Source organism: Danio rerio, chromosome 1 (genome assembly GCF_049306965.1).
Source record: "Danio rerio strain Tuebingen ecotype United States chromosome 1, GRCz12tu, whole genome shotgun sequence".
Classification (NCBI taxonomy): Eukaryota; Metazoa; Chordata; class Actinopteri; order Cypriniformes; family Danionidae; genus Danio; species Danio rerio.
In genome coordinates this window covers 11264313-11290311 of record NC_133176.1, presented here as the reverse complement: position 1 = coordinate 11290311, position 25999 = coordinate 11264313, and the positions used below count along the sequence as shown (strand labels likewise).

The following is a 25999-nucleotide window of genomic DNA, read 5'->3' as shown; positions in this document are numbered from 1 at the left end:
ACACAAACAAACAAAATGTAGAATTTTAATTACGTTAGCTGCTTTTTTATTTTTTAACTCAGTTTATTGAAACAAATACAATAACACCTGGTATAAACTGAAACATTTTATTATATGAACACTATCTAACATACATTTAAAATTAGTAAGAGCAGTTAGTGGGGTATTTCATATTGAAAAATCAGAATGCTTGATTTGAAGTTGATTTTCAATCAAATCGTTGCTTCAGGCAGAAGTTTTGTCGTTGTTGTTTGTTTTAGTTGTGTTGTTGTTTAATTGTTGTTAACTCCAGAACACAGGAGGCGCTGATCAGCCGTTCTTCTCTTCGCTCAAACGAGTCTGCAAATGTCTTTTATGGGGTTCCGTAGTTATTTTCCGAGGAACAACTTTCACATTGTCAGTTATGAGCGATATGCTTTTGCAGATTAAAGTAAACTAATGTAGCGAGTCTTAATTGTTAACCTAGGTAAGTCGGTTCTAATTACGAATAACGTTATGCATGTATTGTGAACGAAGCAAATATTTAAGGTCCTTGCGTTGTGGAAACATCATCGCTTTTGAACAATGTGTGTCACCATAGAGAATAGAAAGCTCTGGTGGCTTGTCTGTTGTCCATGTTATGTGTAATTCAATAAGAGTGAATTTAATACAATCTATTTTGCTATTTTTTCTGCAGACGCATTACATACTGTGGTATATGTTGCATTTGTTTGTATTCCAATGATGATTGTCCGGAATTAACTTATAACACTAGGATATCTTCTGTTTACATTTATGAGCATCAGTTTGATCAGTTTAGTCTTGATTTACCGAAAACAACCACATTAATATCATTTTGTATAACAATAACTCACAATTCTTGAAATCCTGTCAAACTAATATAGAAAAATAATCAAAATTTGATCACTAAAATACTAATGGACATTTCTATTACTTTTGCTGTAACTTTGGCTCAACCCAACGCTGGCTTTTGTTCCTATTTGTTATCATCTTTAATTATTTAAAATGTTGTGTAACCAGTTGTTATAATATATATTTTAAAAAGTACAAGTCATAAGTATGTTTTCATTTTAAAATAAATACTTATATCATGCTGATATAAGTGATGATGGTGAAACCTCATTTCAATCATATTACCACGTTGTTTATATGAAATAGACGTATATTAGGCATTTCATTTGCTTGCGATGTCTATATAATCACTTTTGTTATTGTAATAAGATTGAACAGCAAAATACTACGCCTTCAACCTTTAAGAAATCTAAAGATTTTTAATAAATTGTCATGCTTTAGGTCCAAAACTATGGCATATTTTGTTATTTTGGTATGATATGTTCTGCTTGCTTATTATACTTCTATGTATATACACTTCTTGTATGTATTTTTCATAATTCTTGTTTTGATTCATACATTGATTCATGTACAAAAATATCGCATTACCATAAAGCAGATATAAAACATGTAGTACTATGATTCCCTTTCAAAAATCATGGTATTACCATGATGCATTAGCAATCAATTAATTAGCAATCAATTTGTATCTTTATTTTTTTTCATAAATGTCACTGATTAGCTTGATGCATGTTCAGAACATACACTGTAAAACCCAAAAAGTGAAGGTAACTCAAATCATTTGAGGACACAGATTGCAACAAACCAATTAAGTTAAAAAATAATCCTAATGAGTGCTGTGAACTTAATCCATTTGAGTAAATGAAGTACAGTAGAACCCAATAAATGAAGAGAACTCAAACCAACTGAGTACTGTAAAACCCAATAAGTTCAACTCAAACCATTTGAGGAAACCGATTGCTACAAACCATTTGAGTAAAAAAAAAAACAAATCTAAATGAAACCTGTGAACTTACTCCATTTGGAATAATGAGGTATTTAATTAACTCATTACCTTTAACGCTGAGTTTAAAACTCTTTTCAAATTAGCAGAATTAACTTATAGTCAATTTTGAGTTATCTACACTCATTTCATTTGATAAAGTTGACTGTTGGGTTTTACAGTGTAGTATTACGATAATTGCATATCCAAAAACATGGTGTTACCATTCATTGTCCAATGAATTACGTGCAAAGATACAATTAAGTTCCATATTTGTTACTAACCTAATGATGTCTTTTGTATATTTTTTTCTCAGTTGGACTGATGCTTGTATATGTGCTGATGCTGTAGTTCCTCCTCCACAGCAGAGATGAGTGATATTCGGCATGCATTGCTGCGGCGCGATCCGCTGAGCGCTGCTAAAGAGGTTTTGTATCATCTGGACATCTCGCTGGGCAGTGCTCTGCAGAGCTCCGCTGGACCCCCGGCTGGACTAGAGAAGAGCACAGTGGAGCTGGTGGAAGAGTTCATCTTTCATGTCTCTAAAGACAGAAACATTCAGTCAAAGGTGAGAAGGGAAGGTGCATCCCATTGTGTATCTGAGCACTGTTTAGTTAATGCAAGTGTATTCAAGCTGAAAATTTAGAAGAGGAAGGTACGCTTTAAAGGGATATTTACCCCCCCCCCTCTTTTTTTTTCACAACTTATTTAATTATTAATATTTTTACTAAACAAGTGGTTCCAAACCTTTATGAATTTTCAATTGCTCTTTAATATAGCCCAAGTTTGTACAGAACTAGGAAAAACAATTGGCAAGGAATTATTTGCAAAAAGATTTAAAACTAGATAAAATTGTGTCTTTCTGTGAATTTAAAGACATTATAAAGAGAGTGGTATTGGAAGCATGTGAGCATTGTTGAGAGGACTGATAAAGTGTTGTAATCGTGTATTTTAAAATTGTTTTACTGTATGGCTGTTACCTTAGTCAGGTCTTGTAAAAGAGATTTTAGATCTCAACTAAAGTTCCTGGTTAAATTAGAATAAAATGAAAAAAATATATATATATGTTAAACACAAAAGAAGATATTCTAAAAAATGTTGGAGCCAGTAAACATAGACATCTATTATAGTAAAGACAAATACCATGAAAGTCAGTGCTTACCGGTTTCCAACATATTTTCAGCAGATATCTTTTTTTGTTCGTCAGAAGAAAAAAACTCAAACAGGTTTGGAACTAATAATGATTAGAGTTAATGGTGAAAGAATTAATCATTTTTGGTAAACTATCTTTTTAATGGATCATTCACTTATTTAAAATAAAAGAACAGTGTGGAATGTTGGACATGTTCTGCACGCATGTTTTTATTTTTTTATTTTTTGTTAGGCTTCAAGGTTCATGGCAAATCAGTCTAATGACAAATTTAAAAAAAATTTATACACTAGATTAGTTTTTCTCAACATTTTCCATATGATTATTTTTCATCTAAAGTAACCCAATTTCTAAAATAGAACTGCATATTAAAAACAAGTAAATGTACTTAGCAAAAATACCTTATAAAAAGTACTGTCCCACTTTAATCAACATAATAAACTGAAAGACTTTACACCATAGGTCTCAAACTCGATTCCTGGAGGGCTGCAACTCTGCACAGTTTTGTTCCAACAATAATCAAACACAGCCGATCCAACTAAGGTGTTCCAGACTACTAGAGACTATTAAGCAGTTGAGTTTGAGTTTGAGAGCATTGCTTGACACACAAATTGATAGAATATAAATAATACAGATGAATAAATAGATTAAGGTAAAAAACGATTAAATAGCACTCCTGCACTAAGTTGGAATGAGACTAAAAGAAGGAGGTCAATGCGGCCAAAATCTATGGGAGTCCAGGCATTCTCCTCATGGGCACCTAAATTGTGGAACTCTTTACCCTCTGATATTCGCAATGCACAATCCTTTAATGTTTTTAAACCATCATTTAAAGTTAACTTTTTAGGGCAGCTTTTATTTGATTTTATTTTGATTTTATTTTATTTTTGGATCTATTACTATTATTATATTTTGTGTTTTTAATTATGTTTATTATTATAATTTTTCTTTGCATTCATCCTTGTATGTATCTTTTACTACTGCACATTTTATATGTCTGTAAAGTACCTTCAGATGCTACTTTTAAAGGCGCTGTATAAACATAAATATTAATATTATTATTTAAAATATGCAATTCCAAAACCACAGTTAAAGAAGTGCAATTTTATAAATGCGAAAGCAGCACAGTAAATACACTTTAACATCATGAACTGTTAATGAATCTATTTTTAAAAAAAATGTGTGCAAAAAAAGTTTCTGGCTTTAAATTGAGTTCTATGGAATAAAAAAGCAAGTTGTAGTGTATGTCTGCACTTACCATGTTTACTATGTAAACTGAGCTGCTTATTTCTTTATTTTCTCAAACATATCAAGGTAAGTGTGCAAAGAAATAAGAATTCCTCCTGATTAAAAGAATGAATATTATGTTACCTGCATTCAAATCATTCACAGCTATTACAAAATAGTAATCTGGGTTAGTCTTGGGCGGTATCCAAATTACCTCTGTATACGGTATTACTGTGCATAACCAAAAAATACGATGTAAGGCTCATACAGCATCACCAAACTGTTGGCTTGTGCCTAAACCATTCAGAAACTGAATACCATATATGTGACCTTAGGTTCGAGGTATTTCAGTCTCTCGTGCTCACCTTTTTCTTGCACAATTTGCAAATTGCCTCATCTGCATTTTCCTCCTCTCCCTTCTCATTCGTTCGAAACCCGAAATACTGCCAAACTGCTGAAGTTGGGTTCTTTTTTGAGAACAGGTCACTCGGTGTGTAACTCGCCATCTTTTCTCACCTCTTACTTTCCACACTGTCCCGTGATGACAACCACGCATACACATTGTTAGGCATTAAATAAATTTTATTTAATATTTAATCCTAAATATTTAATTAAATATGTCTCCTATATAATATATTGTTTTTTATGATGGTATAATGGAATTGATACTGTTGCTATTTTTAGATCCCATGGTTAACCATATTACCGTATTACCGGCCAAGCCTAATATGGGTCTGACAGAAGTGTCAACTGCTTAAACACACATCTTCAAAACCACATCACAAACCACTATTTGAGAAAGTCTGCACTAGAAAATTTGAAAGAAGAGTTAGTACATAATGTAAAGCTTGGTCATCTTGTTGGATTACCATGTAAATTCAGTGCCAGTTATACTAATATGCCACATATGAGTGAAAAATGATTGAAGTGAATCGTCTGTTGTGTTTGACTTAGAGGATGAGCTGCGTTCAAGAGCTGCAGCTGCTGGAGATCATATGCAGTTACTTCCAGGAGCAGAGCAAAGACGCCATCCGACAGGTCATTTTCTCGGCGCTCTTCAGTCTGCAAGGCAACAAGGCTGATGAGAGCCGCATGGCTATGCTCGGGAAGCTGGTTTCTATGTCCATAGCTGTGTGTCGTGTGCCTATACTAGAGTGTGCAGCTATCTGGCTACAGGTGTGTGATGAGACTTTTTGACATTATGCTTATGACATTTTTAGATGCAAAGACGTGTTCTGTATGAATGGCTCCTTAGGGGAGGTTTAAAAAATTTAAGTTAGATCTATCTATGATAGGTAAGCAGATTTCTACAGAAGATTACATCACATTATTGAAATTTTGGAGGAAAATGTGTTTGCTCGTCATGAAATTCATTTTTCTGAAGGATTTCCTATGTGTGTTTTTTGTGTAGCGCACACACTCTGCGTGGTGTGTGCGTTTGGCACAGGTGTTGATGGAGGATTACTGCACGCTGGTGCCCTGTGCCATCTCTACCCTACAAAACATCTGTTCAGCCAGCCCTCGCTTCTGCTGCCAGCTCATCACTGCAGTCACGGCGCTCTATGACTTCTCCACAGGTACCATGTGTACTTTTTGTTACAGTTTATGAACAACTATTCTCTAGGTTATAAACGTTATATTATTTATGAGCAAGATCTTTTGTTTGTTCATCATTAAGACATTACTATATACACTCACCGGCCACTTTATTAGGTACACTTTACTAGTACTGGGTTGGACCTCCTTTTGCCTTTAGAACTGCCTTAATCGTTCATGGCATAGATTCAACAAGGTACTGGAAATGTCCCTCAGACATTTTGGTCCATATTGACATGATAGCATCATGCAGATAGATATTGCAGATTTGTCGGCTGCTAGTCCATGATGCAAATTTCCTGTTCCAGCACATCCCAAAGGTGCTTTATTAGATTGAGATTTGGTGATTTTGGAGGCCATTTGAGTACAGTGAACTCATTGTCATGTTCTGAAATAATTTGTCTGAAATAATTCGTGCTTTATGACATGGCGCGTTATCCTACTGGAAGTAGCCATCAGAGGATGAGTACACTGGGGTTATAAAGGGACGGACATGGTCTGCAACAACACTCTGGTAGGCTGTGGTATTGACATGTTGCATTCTCTGTAAACCCTAGATAGTTGTGCATAAAAATTCCAAGTAGATCAGCAGTTCCTGAAATACTCACCAACAACCATGCCACATTCAAAGTCACTTAAATCACCTTTTTTTCCCCATTCTGATGCTCTGTTTGAACAGCGGCAGATCGTCTTGACCATGTCTACATGCCTAAATGCATTGTGTTGCTGCCGTGTAATTGACTGATTAGAAATTTGCGTTACCGAGCAGTTGGACAGGTGTACCTAATAAAGTGGCCGGTGACTGTATAATGCAATAAAAATAGTAATTCCTTTCTTTGTAGCTAAAGTGACTTTTTTTTTTAAGTATGGGAGTTTTTTGCTGATCTGTTTAAATAATCAACAAGAAATCTGAATCTGTAGCAGAATTAAGTAATTTCTCAGAAAAAGGGTTTATTCTTTATTTGCACACATTTGGCATTAAACTGTTGTATGAACACAATGTCACACTTTAGGCTCTTCTATTCCTGTCACATTGCTAATTTAAATGATAATATTTTAAATGAGTTCCTTATAGAAATAAAACGTTTTAAGAAAGAACTTATTAAGCAAAATAATATTAAGTCAAAATGATAAACAAAATTATTTTGCTTTCCATATTAGCAGATTTTTTTGTTTTTTTTTAAGGAAAAATCCACTTCATTTTGGAATATTATTTCTTAAAACAATACAATATTTTGTTTGCCTAGAAAATGCTTCTTGATTTAAGAATTTTTTGTCATTTGGACTAAAAACAAGACAACAAATCTAAATAAGAATATTATTTTTGCAGTGTTTATATTTACTTTGTTGATTTTTTTTTTCCTGTCAATGACTGCTTTTTTTTCCCCAACGTTGTTGTGAAATATATAGGAAATTTTCATTGTTGTGTGAACTATCTATTTAACTATCATTAACTAATGGACTATCATTAATGTTTTATAGTAGGAGTAATCTATGATACTTTACCTTTAATATATTTACTAACAATAAATAATAATGAACAATACTTAAACAGCATTTATTAAATCATAGTTAACATAGTTAACATTTACTAAGGCTGTATTAAATCCAAAGGTATGTTTGCTAATATTAACTCACTATAAGCAACTTTATTTTAAAATAACTATCAAAGACAAATAAATACTGTAATACATTTGCTGTTCATCATTTATTTATGTTAGCTAAGACATAACTAACATTGACTAATGGAACATTATTGTAAAGTGGTAATGTGAAGTATTTTTTATTTTATTTATTATTATCATTTACATTTGAAGTCAGAATTATGAGCCCTCCTGAATTATTATTATCATTTTTTCCCAATTTCTGTTTAACGGAAAGACAATTTTCTCAACACATTTCTAAACATTATAGTTTTAATAACTCATTTCTAATAACTGATTTATTTTATCTTTGCCATGATGACAGTAAATAATATTTTACTAGATATTTTCCAGATACTTCTATACAGCTTAAAGTGACATTTAAAAAATTAAATAAATAAATAAATTATTAATGAAATATTGCTTGAGAGGCCTAATAATATTGACCTTAAAATGTTTTATAAAATTAAAAACTGCTTTTATTCTAAATTAAATAATACTTTCTCCAAAATAAAATACATTACCGGAAATACTGTGTAAAATTCCTTGCTCTGTTAAACATAATTTGGGAAATTTTTGAAAGAAAAAATTCTCAGAAGGGCTAATGATTTTGACTTCACCTGTATGTGTAATATTGTGGCTTGTAGATGAGTTGACTCCACCCCCTGCGCTCCTGGAAATGCTGGTTGGTTGGATCACAGAGGATCCCAGACTTCTTTTGCTCACCTTCATCAACAGCCCACTCAATTCCAGCCTGCCGTTGGGTTGTCTCGAGATCACTCCTCTTCTGGGTTTGCTGCGGTGGTGTGTCAAAGCTCCGTTAGCCTATCACAGAGGCCGGAAGTCAGCTATGACCAATGGCCATGGAGATGGTGAAAAGGGGACGGCGTATGAAGAGCTTTACTCCAAATTACACCTGAGTGTTCTTCAAGTCTTTCTCATGCTTCAGGTGGGGTATTTTGCGTCAACAAGCATCGTTTTGTGAAGCTTGATTATTTTCATGTAGGGTCATAATACATCATGTGTTTTTATAATTAGCATAAACAAATACACTACCTGACAAAAGTCTTGTTGCCTATGTAGGTTTGGGACATGGGGAATGTCTTTGGGCGTGTGGGGGAAACCGGAGCACCCGGAGGAAACCCACGCCAACACAAGGAGAACATGCAAACTCCATACAGAATTTTTTTTTAGTAAATTTACACAAAACAGAAAAACAGTCAACAACAACAAAGAAACACCCCCAACACCTATTTCCCTTTTGTGTCTTTAACAGAAGAGGCATAGCTAACAGTCTGCAAACATCAAGGTTCAAGTCCAAATGCCCAGCAAGTGTATGTATAGGATGCACACGCAACACCATTCATTCATATTCTTTTCGGCTTAGTCCGCAGTGGAATGAACCACCAAATTATGCAGCATATGTTTTTACCAAGCGGCAACCTCCCGCTATTCCTCAGGAAGCCCATACGGAAGTAACTAAACTGCAATTCCTCCCAAATTCCGCTAGTCCTGGCCGCTCCTGGCTCCATAATAGAGCAAATTTCAGTTGAGTCCACTGAATGGCCAACTTTACAGCAGAAAAAAAGGTGTTTACAGCCTGGTACAAAAAAGATTTTGGTTAATACAGCTAATATTACCCTTCATGACAACTGTGAGGAGGCTGAATTTTTTTTATAACTCTTCAGTTTCCTTTATATTAAGTTATATTACGTTTGCATAATTAAGGGCGTGGCCACTTGAGTGACAGCTAGGTCTCGCTGATCGCAGTCATGTCACCTCAGCTGACTCCGGCAGATTAGCCACTGAACTCGGCATATTTATCGTATTTCTGTGTTGTTTTATGTGGCTTTACACAGTCAACTGCCTTTTGGACTTGTTTCCTACAATTATCAAATAGCATGGCATGCTATGTGCACTTACTTGTGCTCACAAACCATTCACGTGGCCTCCGTTTCCCATGTGAGTAAAGTTATATACTTATATACCATCGCTATACATGTATTTGTTTTATTTAAGATGATTTATCGTTTATATTTAGAGCTGTAATGCACTCCAGAATCCATCAGATTGATTAGCTGTAGCCTCTAGAACAGTCATCTGAAGCGTTGTCATACAGTGTTATGCTGGATTTCATCAATAGTCTTACATTATCTAACACAGACTATATCTGAAGTGTTTGGAAGTAATTCGCGTTTTCCTCCTGTTGAAAAACGTCATAAGAACAAAACTTAGTGGCTCAATGTATTACAGCAGTGTTTTTAAAAGTCTAAACACTTTATTGATATAGTGTACAGCCAAGCACATGTGGTCAGAGCACAAACGAGTCGCAGGTGATAAAGTATTAAGCGTTCTCCCAAAGTAAAGTGTGTCTAAACCAGGTCCAAGCCAAATGCCAGCAGGTGTCTGTAGCTCCGCTCACTCTCCGCCTCTTTGCCCTTGTTTGGTATCCTGCCGTGGGTCCGATGACGCGCGAACAAAATGCCGATGGTTGGCCGCGCCTACTTGTGGCTTCTTTTGCGCTCTTCAGAAACTTATGGGTGACGTCACGGATGCTACGTCCATATATTTTACAGTCTTTGGTTTTTACGCAGGGGATGCCCTTCCAGCTGCAACCCATCACTGGGAAACATCCATACACGCTCATTCACACTCATACACCGCATATACCGCATGTCTTTGGACTTCTGGGAGAAGCCAGCGCACCTGGAGAAAATTCACGCCAACACGGGGAAAACATGCAAACTCAGCCAAGACTCAAACCAGCGACCTTCTTGCTGTGAGATGGCAGCACTACCTACTGCACCAATGTGTCACACACAACACCATTACAGTAGTAAAAAATAAATAAAAAGGAAATGATATATGATATACGTAAAAAGCGAACCATTCAAGGTTTTGTATACTTTTATTAAAAGCAGGCCAATTGTGGTTAATGTGAAAGGCATTAAACCTTTAAGCCATTAAAGGTTGATTTCTGATGTATTTTTGTGTGTGTTTTGAACTCCTGCAGGTGCACCTGACCGAGAAGAATATGTTTTGTCGTCTGACTGTTCTTCCTGTGGAGTCTGTAGCCGCTCTGATCGAGGAGGTCGGTCGTTTGTGTGAAAAGCTCGCGCCGCTTCTCGACGCCAGTCACATTCAGCTGGCTCTGGACAGGCTGGCACAGGCTCTACAGGTCGCCATGGCAACCGGAGCCCTTCTCTGCGCCAGAGGTACAGTTTAGTTCATAACCAGCCGTTTAGGTTTCATATGATAATAGCAGCCTTCCATTGATGTCTCTTCCTGTCATGTCATTTACTCCTCAGAGGATCTACGGGCTTTGTGCTCCAGACTGCCTCACAACAAGTAAGTCACTGATGATTTGAATATTGAAATCATATGCCTGCTGGAACGATAAGCCTGTCTGAATTGAAATATTTATATAAATGAGTATGTTTTTTGCATTTTAACACATGTAAATACAATAAATTAAGTGTTATTATAGTATAGTTATGATGCAAAAATAGATGCTGGTCAAGATTTTGTCATTTATTCATTTATTTGTTTAAAAATAGAAATAGAGACAGAAATGTAGCTTTTTAAAAATATATGATGTACTGTATGTATGCCACATTCAAACACACATACATACATATGTGTGTATATATATATATATATATATATATATATATATATATATATATATATATATATATATATATGCATACACACACACACATGTATGTACATACACGTGTGTGTGTGTGTGTGTGTGTGTGTGTGTGTGTGTGTGTGTGTGTGTGTGTGTGTGTGTGTATACTTATATACATAGACAAAAATTGTAACAAATATTTTAAAATATAATTAAAAATAAAGAATTTAGTAATAACTCTATTTGTAATATTATAATGAATTATTAAATAAAAATAAGATAAAATTTATTTAATAAATAATAATAATATTTTATTTATTGCATTATATTTCATATTTATTATAATATTTATATTAATTCATTTTACATTTATTATTAATAATAATATTTAAATTATAATTATTAAATAAAATGTAATAATGCAATAAATCAATTATAATATCACTAATTAAACATTTATTTGTATTTTAAAATTAGCAATTTTTTCCAATGTAGTTTATCTATTGGAATGTAATAATAATATAATTGTAGTTAGTAATATTATTATTTAACCTTTAACATAGATTTTTCATAAAATAATAATAAGAATAAATAATAAAATCAAATTTACTAAAAAGCTCATTACAAAAATTGTGCTATTTAAAGTTTATTTGATTTTGAATAGTGACGGTAGCCGTCTTTTGTCACTTTAGATTAGAGTAATGCTTTGTTGCTGTATAAAAGTATTAAAGAACAAATTCCAAAACATTTGAACAATAATTCATATTTTTATTTTGTTCAATATCTATACTACTTCACCAGCAACCTTACATCATATCAGTGTAGTAACTCTGTGTTTTTGTGTTGCAGTCTCTTACAGCTTGTAATGTCCGGGCCAGTGGTTCAACCTCCTCCTCACAGCTCCCCCTTCCAGCCCAACATGTACCCTCACATCCACCCAGGTCGCCCGTCTCCTCTGTCCCCCCACAGCCCACACCAGTCCACCTTGTCCTCCCCTCACAGCCCTCACACTGTCCTGACAGCCCACCCCACACACCCTGCACTCGCCCCTCACCGCCCGCTGACGGCCCACGCCACACACCCGGCCCTCTCTCCACACGCCTTCCACCCCGCCTCCATCGCCTTCCCCTACCGGCCCATACGCTGAGCGGGACGTCCCGACTACTGGACTTCTGTTCATGAGGTTTGAATTGATGTTGTTATAATGTTTGGTTTAGTCATATTATATGCGGGGATGTACAAATGTTTGGGAAGATAATCTGCTGGTCAAGGCTGCGTTTGTTTGATTTAAGAGAGTTAAAAATTGTGAAATAATATTACAATTTAAAATAAATGTTTTTTTATAGAATTGAGGTTTAAATGTCATTTATTTATATCACTTAAAGCTGAATTTTGAGCACTGCTGCTTACAGTGCATCCGGAAAGTATTCATGGCGCTTTACTTTTTCCATATTTATTTTTTATGTTACAGTCTTATTCCAAAATGGATTAAATTCATTTTATTTCCTCAACATTTTACAAAAAATAAAAAAAAACATTTAAAATTTTTTTTTTGCAAATATATTAAAAATTAAAAAGCTGAAAAATCACATGTACATCAGTATTCACAGCCTTTGCCGAGAAGCTCTAAATTGAGCTCAGCTACATTCAGTTTCCACTGATCATTTTTGAGATGTTTCAGCAGATAATTTGGAATTCACTTGTGGTAAATTCAGTTGATTGGACATGATTTGATAAGGCATACACCTGTCTACATAAGGTCCCAGGGTCGATGCATGTCAAAGCACAAACCAAGCATGAAGACAAAGGAATTGTCTGTAGATCTCCAACACAGAATTGCCTCAAGGCATAAGGCTGGGGAAGGCTACAGAAAAATTTCTGCTGCTCGGAAAGTTCCACTGAGCACAGTGGCCTCCATCATCTGTATGTGGAAGATGTTTGGAAGCATCAGGACTCTTCCTAGAGCTGGTCGGCCATATAAGCTGAGTGATCAGGGCAGAAGGGCTTTAGTCAGAGAGGTGATCAATAACTCGATGGTCACTCTGTCTGAGCTCCAGCATTCTTCTGTGGAGAGAGAAGAAACTTACAGAAGGACAACCATCTGTGCAGCAATCCACCAATCAGGCATGTATGGTAGAGTGGCCAGACGGAAGCCACTGCTTGCCTGGAATTTGCCAAAAGGCATCTGAAGGACTCTCAAACCATAAGAAACAAGATTCTCTGCTCTGATGAGACTAAAATTGAACTCTTTAAAGGGTCACGAAACACCAAAACACATTTTTTGAGCTGTTGACAGTCGTATATGTGTCCCACACTGCTAAAAACACTATTAGGACACCTATATTTCACTAAAAAGTGTAAATTGGTTGTTTTTGCGTTATTTCAAGCAAATTCGTACTTCCTGTTTGAAACGAATTTTTGAAGCTGCGTCACGGTCATGACATAATAGCGTGTATACCAGCGTGCAGACTGGACGTCTGTGCCAGAGTGTGCCTTATTACGTCTTACAGTGTGATGCATTAATGCATGAGCAAGGCTTGGTTCAAACCAATCAGCGCGCTCTATTGTGCAACTTCATTAATATTCATTAGTGTCACCGTCTTTACACCACAGAGACGCCACGTTGTGTTGGCAAAACAAGCGTGAAGTGTTGCTTTTATAGTTTGCTGCCATTAAGTTTCGTTTTCATTTTCTCTCTGTGAGAGCTTATCTGGATCACGTGTGGATTACAGTGTACGCGACGCTCGACAACAATAATTTACGTGTCTAAGGGGGATTATTGTTTACCTGAGAGCTGTTCTCATCTGCAAACGCTGAAATCCGGATTCCAGATGTAGTCTTCTCTTCATAAAGACGCGGCTCTAGTTGCTGGTGATTGTCCTGTCTCTACAGATTTGGTAAGTGAGCGACCAGTGCTCTTTGTATATTCAGTTTGTTCGTATCAAATAAGTTAACTATTGCATTGAGTGCAAACATGTTAGCACCGCATTTTGTGACCGGAATAACACACGCGGCTTTCGGACGCTACCTGCCGTGTGCATCTAAGTTTCCGGCAAATGCGGAGGTTTTTTTTCTGTCATTCGCCGTGCGGTATCAAACATTGCATGAAAAATACACGCTTAGAGCAGTTCCTCGAAACAAATATCTAATTTGTCGCGAGGGGCATGAATGAATTCCCTGAATGAAAGAGCCGAACTGCAGTTAAAGTCCGACATTTAATAATTTGGCAAATAATTCGACTACAGATGTCCATGTAGGTTAAACACCATCCCTTTCTCCTGTGTATTTTGACTGAAACTCGCGCGTGCCCAAATAGACACTCCCACACCCTCCCACTTTAGTTTCTCCGACACTCCCCCCTAAACAGAGCTGGACACCCCCACTTTTCTGACTTTTTCCAAAGAAGAGGTGTGAAAACACCCTGCTGAAACGAGGGGGTTTCATGGCCCTTTAAAGTAAATGTCAGGCGATACAATTGGAGAATACTCATCACCAGGCTAGTACCATCCCTACAGTGAAGCATGGTGGTGGCAGTATCTTGCTGTGGATTGATGATGTTTTTCAGCAGCAGGAACTGGAAGACTAGTCAGGATAGAGGGAAAGATGAATGCAGCAATGTACAGAGACATCCTGAATGAAAACCTGCTTCAGAGTGCTCCTGACCTCAGACTGAAGTGACGGTTCATCTTCCAGCAAAAATTCCCAAAAACAAGTGTGCCAAGCTTGTGGCATCATATTCAAAAAGACTTGACATTTTGGGGTATTGTGTGTAGAATTTTGAGGAAATAAATCAATTTAATGCATTTTGAAATAAGGCTGTAATGTGGAAAAGACAACAGCATCTGGATGCAGCCTTTATGATGCAAGCTGAGATGGCATCACTCAGCAATGCAATGTCAGACACGATGCACTCAAATGGAGCAAGTGATGTCAGTGTGAGGGTTAGGGTTAGGTGAGCCCTTTAAAAAGCATTGGATGCAGCTCAGATTGCACTGAACCAGGTCTGCAGCCAGACCCCTCTTGGAAAAGGTGACGCGCTATAAAGACTTAGTGCATCCGGAAAGTATTCAGTGTCACTTCAGAAATGCCCTCAGAAATCATCCTAATTTATAATTTGATGCTCAAGAAACAATTATTATAATTATTATTTTCATTATTATTGCCATTATCTGTTGCTGTTGAGCTGTTTCCTGTTTTTGTGGAAACTGTAATATAGCAATATAGCTGTAATATGTAATATAGAGTTCACATTTTCAAATAAATGCTGTTATTTTGAACTAAAAAGTTTAATTTGTTAGTTTCCACAAAATGTTTTCAACATTGATTATTAAAAATATTAATGATTGAGAACCAATAAGAATCGGTCATAATAGAACAGCGTATCATCATGTTAGAATCATTTCTGAAGGCTGAACGCATTGACGCTGGAAATTCAGCTTTGACTCAACACATATTAAATCATTGTTTCCCAACCCTGTTCCTAAGGGCACACCAACAATACACATTTTCACTCTGTTCCTATACAAACACACTTGAATCAACTCATCAGAACATTAGAAGAGAATGAAATGAAATGAATGGGTCAGATAAAGGATCTGTACTGTTGGTGTGCCTCCAGGAACAGTGTTGGGAAACACTGTTTTAAACTACATTCTATAAATATAAATGATGTAATGTAATATTATTCAATTATTTGACAGTTCAAATCAAATAAATGAAGCTTTGGTCGGCAGAATAGGCTTCTTTTCAAAACTTTACAAAAATCCCAAACTTTTGAACTCTTATGGATATTGTAAAATATTTTTAGCTTTGATATGGACTTTAAAAGTGCTTGTACAGATGAAGTAAAATGAGAAGCTTAAAGAGTGTTTTTCCAGCTAAATTCAGTCATACATTATAAACCGTAATATTGTACAAACCATCAAATATATTTTTGGAAAAATGCAACATTTGTGGTCATTCAATATACCGTTTAAGAAGCAGTTTAAACACTTTTTATACTCACAATTCCCTGAAGTGAAGACATTCTTTCTTTCTTTTCCAAAGAGAATTGGTACATTATTGAAACACACTGTTTAGTAAATTCTTTTGTTCTTTAAACTAATGATTGCATGCATGTAGTTATTAAAAACATTGAGATGGTTTTTTTAAATGTCTTGCTAATAAAAAAACAAAAACTTTTCAGTAGCTTTTCTTAGAATTTTAAAATACATTAAAACATGTGAATCATATTCTACAACAGTAAAATGCCTAATACCAATCAGAATATAATTTTATTATACAGCTTATTCCACTTCAGCAGGTGGATTTAAACTGCCAACCATCAATTTAACTACTAGTTCAGTTTAAAGCAAAAATGGATAAATCCCAGAAGAATATATCCGTTAATCCTCATATAAACCCTTTGACCTGATGTTTCTTATTAAAAAAACCTGAATTGTTGCACCTTCACCATTGGATTTGGTTGTAAAATGAGTATAACCAAAAATCACATTTGCTCCTGAGACAAAAACAAAATAATTTTTAGAAAATCATCCTATTTTAGGTCTTGTCTACACCAGATTCATTTTTATCAATAAAAAATGTGGGCAATTCTAAATGCAGGTGTAAATGTAAAAATGGATTCAAACTGGATTCATTTAGTAGTGTGTAAAATTATTAGGTTTTGGTTTGCACCTACTGGTTATCAGTTAAGTTGCTAAATCATTGCTTGCCAGATATGATTGGTTTAAATGTTAAACATTTTTTTATTTTTTTTTTTAGAAAATCATCCTATTTTAGGTCTTGTTTACACCTACTTTACTCCTGATTTATTTTTGTCAATCTGAACACAAGTGGGCAATACTAAAAGCAGTTGTAAATGTAAAAAATGGATTCAAACTGTATTACTTTAGCAGTGTAAACACTTATTAGGCTTTTACTTTGCACCTACTGGTTACCAGCTGGGTTGTTAAAGCCTGGTTGCCAGATATGATTTGTTTAAATGTAAAAAAAATGTAAAAATTGTTTTAGAAAATCATCCTATTTTAGGTCTTGCTTAAACCAGCTAATTTTTTGTCAATCTGAACACAAGTGGGCAATACTAAATGCAGGTGTAAATGTAAAAAAAAAACTCAAACAGGATTCATTTAGCAGTGTAAACACATATTAGGCTTTGACTTTGCACTACTGGTTACCAGTTGGATTGCTGAAGCAAGGTTGCCAGATATGATTGGTTTAAATGTAAAACTTTTTTTTTTAGAAAATCATCATATTTTAGGTCTTGTTTACACCTATTTTACAGCAGATTCATTTTTGTCAATCTGAACACAAGTGGGCAATACTAAAAGCAGTTGTAAATGTAAAAAAAATGGATTCACACATGGATTCATTTAGCAGTGTAAACACTTATTAGGTTTTTACTTTGCACCTACTGGTTACCAGTTGGATATCGAAGCAAGGTTGCCAGGTATGATTGGTTTAAATGTAAAAAGAAAAAGTACAATTTTTTAGAAAATCATGCTATTTTAGGTCTTGTTTACAGCTATTTTACTCAATCTGATTATTTTTGTCAATCTGAACACAAGTGGGCAATACTAACACAGGTGTAAATGTAAAAAAACAAATTTAAACTGGCTTCATTAAGTAGTGTAAACACTTGTCAGGTTTTCACTTTGGTTAATGAAGCATGGTTGTCAGATATGATTGGTTTGAATCAGGAGTCACCAATCTCGGTCCTGGAGGGCCGGTGTCCCTGCAGGGTTTAGCTCCAACTAGCCTCAACACACCTGTGTGGATGTTTTAAGTATACCTAGTAAGACCTTAATTAGCTTGTTCAGGAGTGTTTGATTAGAGTTGGAGCTATAATCTGTTGGGCACCGGCCCTACAGGAACAAGTTTGGTGACCCCTGGTTTAAATATACAAAAAAAAAGTACAAAACAGCACAATGTTCACACCACTTGCAAGAACAGAAATCGCAGTTGTGATCCTAACACGTGTCAAAAGCATAAGCTAATACTACATCGGAATATCAGAAAAAGAGTTTTTAAAAGTTTTCATTCATAAAACCTGGACAATAGGGATAGAATTAAACACCAGGAATAAAAGAGAACGTCTCCCTGTGACAAACCAAAGTGCATCTTAGGGTGCTTTCACACCTGTGAATCGATTCAGTTGTTCCGAAACAGAGATTACAAATGTTACATTGTTGCTCTTTGCTCTTGGAGCGGTTCACTTTTACACTGCAAAGTTTCTAATCGGACCAAAAGAGCTAAAACAAGTCACGTGCGAGTAAACTCTCCTCACATTGGTCAGAGTGTCAGGGTTTATTTAGCAGAGTCCCGCTCAGCTGTCAGGAAAGGTGGTGGTTTGGTGGTGATTGACAAGGTGCATGCAACGTGTCTGGGGAGAGATGCGATGGGGAGGGGTGAGAAGGGTGCGCGACGATGCCTATTTGAGGACCGGGAGGGAGACGCGAGATTACTGGGAGATCATCACTCGTTTGTGGGCATCCGGAGACTCGCGAAACTTCCCGCCCTACTCATAATTCTCTCTTCATATAGCCGTAAGCCTATTACATATCCATAAAACACTGTGATATAACCGCGCTCGGATCGGATCGCTTTCTCACTGCAATCGAGCCGTGACCACCTCATTCAAGCGATCTCGGAGCGATTACTTTGGCACGGAACAGAGCGCGATTGCCCTGTTCACATATGCCAACAAACCGCGCTAACTGGGCAATCGAGACACGTTCCAAAACAAAAATGTAGGTGTGAAAGCACCCTTAATATCAATGTAATTAGTGCCTTAACTAAAAAAAGATCTTCCCTTTTATTTGGATTATAATGTGTTTAATATCAATAGAAGATTTTAGAATGTCCAGTACTGATGTGATTTAAGGCACAGGAGTTCAGACATAATGACCCTAGCACCCACAATGATCCTTAAAGCTGTATGTAATGCATAACATTACCTATAAAAATAAATGCATACTGTACACAGTAACCCAGATTTATCATAAGCACCTGTCATGAGGTACAAGCATGTGCATATACAAGACAATAAAGTCAATAGTGAGACTTTCATTCATAGTTTCACGATTCATAGACAGTGTAGTCTTCTGTATACTTCATTCTAGATAGCAGAGGTTGTGTTCAGGGTCTTTTCTCAGCTGAAAAAGAGCTCCCTGCAGATCCTCTGTGTGTCTTCAGGAGATTTGACCTCATGGCCGATTGTTCTGGGGTCTACAAAGATTTCGTAGTCATTTCCTCCCTGTTTGGAAAAAATAACATGATTAAACTGCTTAGAGTCTACGTGAACTAGAAGTTGATCCAGATTTTTGCTTTAGTATGATGACGTATTTATATCTGAAACTGAATATTGAGTAGGGGCGGGGTTTTATGCTCCTCCTCTCATCTTTCGCAGCATAGTAGTAGTTGGAAGGGCGTGGCTAAACATATTTCACTCATCAGAGGAGGAGTGTCACTTCAGGACGGAAGCAAATGACTCGATTTTGAATAAACATAACCAAAATAAAAAGAGGTTTTAGTGAATTAAATTGTTTACCTCAAGAATAAAATTTTTGCTAAAGATAAATATTGACATTAGGCTAGTCTGGAATAGTGCAGTATGTAAATGAAGTACGTGTATGAATACTTGAATTAGTCGAAACTGCATCTTGGACTCACAGGCATTGTTTTGTCTCCAAAGAAATGGATGTGCTGATAGGAGTCTTTCTCCACAATTCCCAAACAGTAGCGCTTATCCCAGCCTTCTGGAAACACATCAAAACTGATCTGTCCACCTGCAGGGAAAAATACATACATGAGTCAAAGACAAGCATCATTTCAAGGAAGAAAGTAGCAGTGCTACATTTTTTCATGTAGATTAAATGCATGTAAAATAATGACTTTCATATATTTATAGCATGATTTACAGAAAACACAGTCTGTAATTTAGTGTAAGAATGACAGTATTATGTCAAATATATTCAGTGCAAACTTCGTATTATTTAGAAAAATAATTTGACGGCACATTAAAAGATTCATTAACACTCGTTTCTTACCAATGGAGAAAGCTAGTCCCTTCCCAGCAAACTCTTCTTTTAAAACGGAGACAAATGTTTCTCTAATCTTCTCCTTCTGCATAAAAACATACATTTAATTAAACTTTAGATGGCATCCTTTAAGAAGATTAGGGCATTGTGTGTTGATACATGTGTAAAACAAACAACCTTATCAAGTTCAAAGAATTCGATTCTTTCCTGTTGGCTGCAGCTTCGACCGATCGGAGAGACATTCAGCATTCCATTCCGAAATTCAATAAATGTGCCTCTGAAACGTAATAATAACATAAATATTGTGGTTTATCTATTTATTACAAATGTTTATGTATATAAAATAAATGTACAGCAAATTAAAATCACATTCTGAATTGGAACCTTTCATCAAATTTATCCAAAAACTATTGAATATAGATTTATATTTCATCAATTTATTTTCCTTAATTATCAGCAGTCGCCACAGTGGAATGAACCGTCAACTATTCTGGCATACGTTTAAGCATTTCCAGCTGCAACCAGTACTGGGAAACACCCATACACTCGCGCACTAATCCACAACGGCCAATTTAGTTGCACCCTGAGGAAACCCATGCAAACTCCACACAGAAATGCCAACTGGCCCAGCGGGGTCCACCATGCTGCCTCATAGATGTATATTTAAAAAAAAAAAAAAAAGTCAGCTTATTTTTAATTGTAATACATTTGATATATTGAATAAAAGTAATATACAGTGCTCAGCATAAATGAGTACACCCCCTTTTGAAAATAGAAAATGTGATCTTTTTAAACAAAACAGTTTTATTAAGCAGTTAAATCCATCAAAATAAGAGTTTAGTCAGGAATAGAAACATTTGAGTTATTGCAAAAAAAAAAAAAAAAAGATTTTTTAACTAAAACTTTAATATTTTTTATGCTTCTCTTGATTTATCTTGTTTATTAAACTTTTATTTAATATTTTTCCTCAACACTAATTTGGGTGTGCACATTTTTGGACTCTGATGTTCAGTTTTTTTTTTTGTTAGATTAGTTCCAGTTTTGGCTTTGGTACTGACTAATATAATGTATATGCACAAAATGTTATTGTAAAACATCCTTTAGAAAATTGTAATTGTGTATGTTTTATAATCTCAACCTTATCAAATACACTCATTTGCCACTTTATTAGGTACACCTGTCCAACTGCTTGTTAACGCAAATGTCAAATCAAATGGCAGCAACTCAATGCATTTAGGCATGAAGACATGGTCAAGACGATCTGCTGCTGTTCAAACTGAGCATCAGAATGGGGAAGAAAGGTGATTTAAGTGACTTTGAACGTGGCATGGTTGTTAGTGTCACACGAGTTGGTCTAAGTATTTCAGAAACTGCTGATCTACTGAGATTTTCAAGCAAAACCATTTCTTGGGTTTACAGAGAATGATTCGAAAGAGAAAATATCCAGAGTGCGGCAGTTATGTGGGAACAAATGCCTTGTTGATGTCAGAGAAGAATGGCCAGACTGGTTCCAGCTAATAGAAAGGCAACAGTAACTCAAAATAACCACTCGTTAAAACCGAGGTCTGCAGAAGAGCATCTCTGAACACACAGCACGTCCAACCTTGAGCCAGATGGGCAACAGCAGCAGAAGACCACACCGGGTGCCCCTCCTGTCAGCTAAGAACAGGAAACTGAGGCTACAATTTGCACAAGCTCACCAAAACTGGACAATAGAAGATTGGAAATTTTGGATGTTAGGGTCAGAATTTGGTTTCTTGAACATGACAATGAATTCACTGGACTCAAATGGCCTCCACAGTCATCAGATCTCAATCTAAAGAAGCACCTTTGACATGTGGTTGAAGATTCGCATCATGCATGAGCAGCCGAAAAATGTGCAGCAACTGTGTGATGCTATCATGTCAATTTGCACCAAAATCTCTAAGGAATATTTCCAGTATCTTGTTGAATCTAGGCCACAAAGGATTAAGGCAGTTCTCAAGGTTAACAAGGTACTAGTAAGGTGTAAGGTGTATGTAATAAAGTAGCCGGTGAGTATGTACTAATCTATATGATGCAATAAAAATATGCAAAGGACAAACTGTCAACCTTACCTTTTTTTAGGCAGTTTAATCTTTGAAAGGTAATTGAGGCAGAAATTGATGAATTCCTGCAAAATGTCTTCTCCCAGGTAGGCCTGAATATTCTGAAATCAGTAATTATTTGCGGGACAGTATGAGAAACAGTTGTTGAATTTAATAAACAATACAGAAGGAATTACAATTACCTGCACAGAGTGAAGCTTTCCAAACCTGTACGCAACCAAACCGTTCTCAGCAAACACGTAATCCACTCTGTCAATCACTGGAAAGACATCAACACAGAGACTGTAAATATACTGAGCGGTTTGTGCTTCCTTTATTTTGTATTCATTATACACACCATCATCTCCAAGCTGCTCTTTGATTTTGTCCAGATCTGATCCTCCAACCACTCCGACTTTCACACGCTGTTTCAGTTTAGACAGAAACTCATGCATGTCTGCGGTGGCTTTCTGAAGACAAAAAACACACACGAGGTAACTAACTACATTTTATTATGTGATTATTAATTTAAAAAAAACCCACCACATCTTCAGTTAAGTGATATGAATATAGTTGTAACATATAATATCTCAAAGAGAGGTAAATGTTTTTTACTAGGCCCTAAAAACTGTTTTTCTGGAGCCACGATTGAAGGTATGCACTCATAAAGAAATTAAATAACAATAATAAATGTATCTGGTGGTTTAATAACCACCTGTATATTATGTACATCTCTATTTGCATATCCCTGATTAGTAGTAATAATAGCAACCTGTACAGTATGTTCATCTATTTGTAAGTTAGATTATATATATATATATATATATATATATATATATATATATGTATATATATATATATGTATATATATATATATATATATATATATATATATGTATGTATATATATATATGTATATATATATATGTATATATATATATATATATATATATATATATATATATATATGTATATATATATATATATATATATATATATATATATATATATATGTATGTATGTATATATATATATATATATATATATATATATATATATATATGTATATATGTATATATATATATATATATATATATATGTATATATATATATATATATATATATATATATATATATATATATATATGTATGTATATATATATGTATATATGTATATATATATATATGTATATATATATATATGTATATGTATATATATATATATATATATATATATGTATATATATATATATATATATATATATATATATATATATATATATATATATATATATATATATATATATATATATATATATATATAATGGAGTAAAAGGTGTGACATCTAATCATCCTCTTTCCCTTTGAAATAGATAATTATCATTTCTGAAAGCTTGCAAAACTTACAGACTTGTTTTTTAATGTTCAAGAGTGCCTCAAGATGACTTATTTTACATTTAAATAAAATAATAAATACATTCATTCCTAAAAATAAATCCAAAAATTGAGGTACTTTTCATTTTTAAGAAGTCTAGACCTGGAATATTTTCCAAAATGAAATTTGCATCAAGGCAACCGCTGTGTAAAACATATGCTGGATAAGTTGGTGGTTCATTCCTCTGTGGCAACCCCTGATAAATAAAGGGACTAAGCCCAAGGAGAATGAAAGAATAAAAATTGTATCATCTTTTTTTATACCAAACATACATGTCATATATATACATGTCTACATGAGTCAAGTTTTCAATCGTTATTTACAGTACCAGGCGATGTTTAAAAGGTCAGTTCATGACTATCTTTATACTTCTGTTTATATATAACATCTTCATACCACAAGCAGGCTAAACATAGGAGGTATTTGTAATAGCCATAAACAGTAGTATGTCATTTAGCATGTGCCAAGAAAGAAGATCAGATAATAAAATAGTTTTACAGCCACAAAACTACACTCACACATTCATTTTTGACTTCATAAACATACATTTACAGTCTGATTTCCATCTGATTACAGCAATCAAAAGTCACGTGATGGTAATGAGTAAAAAATTAGGTATCTGGTTTTGGTGTCAGCATCAAATTATATTGGCAAGTGATTTTTATATCCACTGAAAGCATATTAAATGCAATTAAGTCATCCATTACCATATAGCAAAACACATGCAAAAATGTAATTTTTAACTGCTCATATTAAAATATATAAAGATGAGTGATCATATTGAGCAATTCCATGCAAATGTCAACCGTGCCATGAAAAAAAGTTTCCACTAAAATCTGGAAACCTTAAGTTTTTTGTGTAAGCAAGTATTTTGCAGTACTTTAGAAACACTCAAAAATGTTTCTGTTAATGTTTTCAAACTACAGAATTATATTTAATTTACCAAAGTCGCACAAGTGACAATTTCATATCTGTCACATCCATAACACTTTTTCTTCATAAATGCAAAAAAATTACAAAAAATAAAATCAATCATTTAAGTTCTATAAAGAACTTCTATAATTATAACATAAGAATTTCTACAAATTATGTTGTATACTGTCAACTCACAGACTTTTTTGATCACATCCATAACACATGTTTATTCTTCTCATTTAAAATATAAAAAAATCTTTACAGATTGATATTTTTCTGCTCCCTCAATTTTATATTTTTAATTTAATATTTTTCTGCTTTCTGTGGTCAGTTGTTCTGAAAAAATAAACTAAAGTTTTAATGTACAATTTCTTTGTGAATATATGTTTTGAGATTTGCAAATGTCACATCCATAACGCTGGATTTGCTTTATTAAATTTTAGTTAATATTAATAAACGACACAGGTACAAGTAGTGTTTTGAATGATGGCAAAGTATAAAGATTTAAAATGTCAATTAATTTTGGAGGTACAATTTTGGTTTGTTTTATTCAACAAATATTTATGGTGTTTTGAATGACATTTCATAATTCAGCATCTTCTGTGAATGATGGTAAACATGTATTTTGCTCAGAAGAAACAAAAAATTATAAGAAACACATTATTGCACGGAGTAAAATGCAAAGTTGTATTGAAAAGTAATTTCGTCTTTCACTTTACTACACAGAAAACCAGATAATGTTAATAAAGTGGATCATTTCACATTATTTCAGTCACTCCGCGTCACTTTCGTTTTAAAGGTAACTGTCAGTCCATAGATAAGCGATTGTAAATCAATCATTATCATCGATTGCAGCCATATCTTAGGAGATATGAGATTAACAGTTAGTTAACATAGCTAGCTAATGCCTTCCGCATTAATTCACTCACTTGACGAGCTGCTGTTAAAGTCCCGTCCACGTCAAACAGACACAGCGTTGTCGAATCCACGGTAGAACCAGACATTGTGATATTTGGAAACTTTAGAAATCAATATCTCCTCTGTATGAAGTTTTATGAAGACTCAGTGGCAGTCAGTTCATTCATTCAGCAGTGCAACGTCACATCTTCCGTGTTGTCGGAAGTGTATTGAAGCGCCAGAGCTGTACGTCAGAGTGAGCGACCTCCACGTGTACAACATCTGCCAACAGCAGACAAACAACTTCATAAATAAGAAGGATAACCTGTTTTCCCTATGTATGGGCCACGTTGTTATTGTAGTGAATGACAATGCGACCAATTCAAATTTATATGTAAGTGCTGCATATGGCAAGCCAACTTAGCTTTCAATAGTGCGGGGAAGTTCGGATCTTTTCCGCGAATCGGATCTTTTGGACAGCTCTTCAGCAGCAGTTATGAATCACAGATCAATTTAAGGTTGACTATAGCCCTATAAGTTGCATACCTCTCGCTGTAAACTTGC

At 34.8% G+C, this 25999-nt stretch overlaps 3 protein-coding genes across 5 annotated transcripts in view; 2 read left to right on the top strand and 1 right to left on the bottom strand.

The window, feature by feature from the left end:
- The first annotated feature begins 371 nt into the window (after window positions 1–371).
- Window positions 372–12432, top strand: ints15 (integrator complex subunit 15). Of its 3 annotated transcripts, NM_200325.1 has the most exon segments (9): window positions 372–466; window positions 2151–2402; window positions 5166–5387; window positions 5623–5788; window positions 8098–8399; window positions 10464–10665; window positions 10759–10798; window positions 11934–12015; window positions 12085–12432. In NM_200325.1, coding segments are annotated over 8 exon segments (1359 nt in total). In that variant the 5' UTR covers window positions 372–466; window positions 2151–2204; the 3' UTR covers window positions 12232–12432.
- Window positions 12433–13685: 1253 nt separating this feature from the next.
- The window catches only part of mad1l1 (mitotic arrest deficient 1 like 1), a 131900-nt gene continuing 119586 nt past the window's right edge, over window positions 13686–25999 (top strand). The window contains exon 1 of the mRNA XM_073925006.1: window positions 13686–13981. The gene's annotated coding sequence lies outside the window, so the exon portion shown is untranslated. The remainder of the gene's footprint in view (window positions 13982–25999) is intronic.
- pmm2 (phosphomannomutase 2) lies at window positions 19134–25835 on the bottom strand. Its single transcript, NM_200084.1, is given in 8 exon segments — window positions 19134–19338; window positions 19755–19870; window positions 20132–20207; window positions 20300–20399; window positions 22219–22310; window positions 22392–22468; window positions 22547–22658; window positions 25468–25835. Coding segments are annotated over 8 exon segments (753 nt in total). The 5' UTR covers window positions 25543–25835; the 3' UTR covers window positions 19134–19233.

Excerpts from the sequence above, each read along its gene's own strand:
- ints15 (XM_005170851.6), top strand. The coding sequence starts at position 2,205 with ATGAGTGATATTCGGCATGCATTGCTGCGGCGCGATCCGCTGAGCGCT. Across the intron at positions 5,388-5,622 it reads GTGCAGCTATCTGGCTACAG|CGCACACACTCTGCGTGGTG; the intron begins GTGTGTGATGAG and ends TTTTTTGTGTAG. Across the intron at positions 10,799-11,933 it reads TCCAGACTGCCTCACAACAA|TCTCTTACAGCTTGTAATGT; the intron begins GTAAGTCACTGA and ends TTTGTGTTGCAG.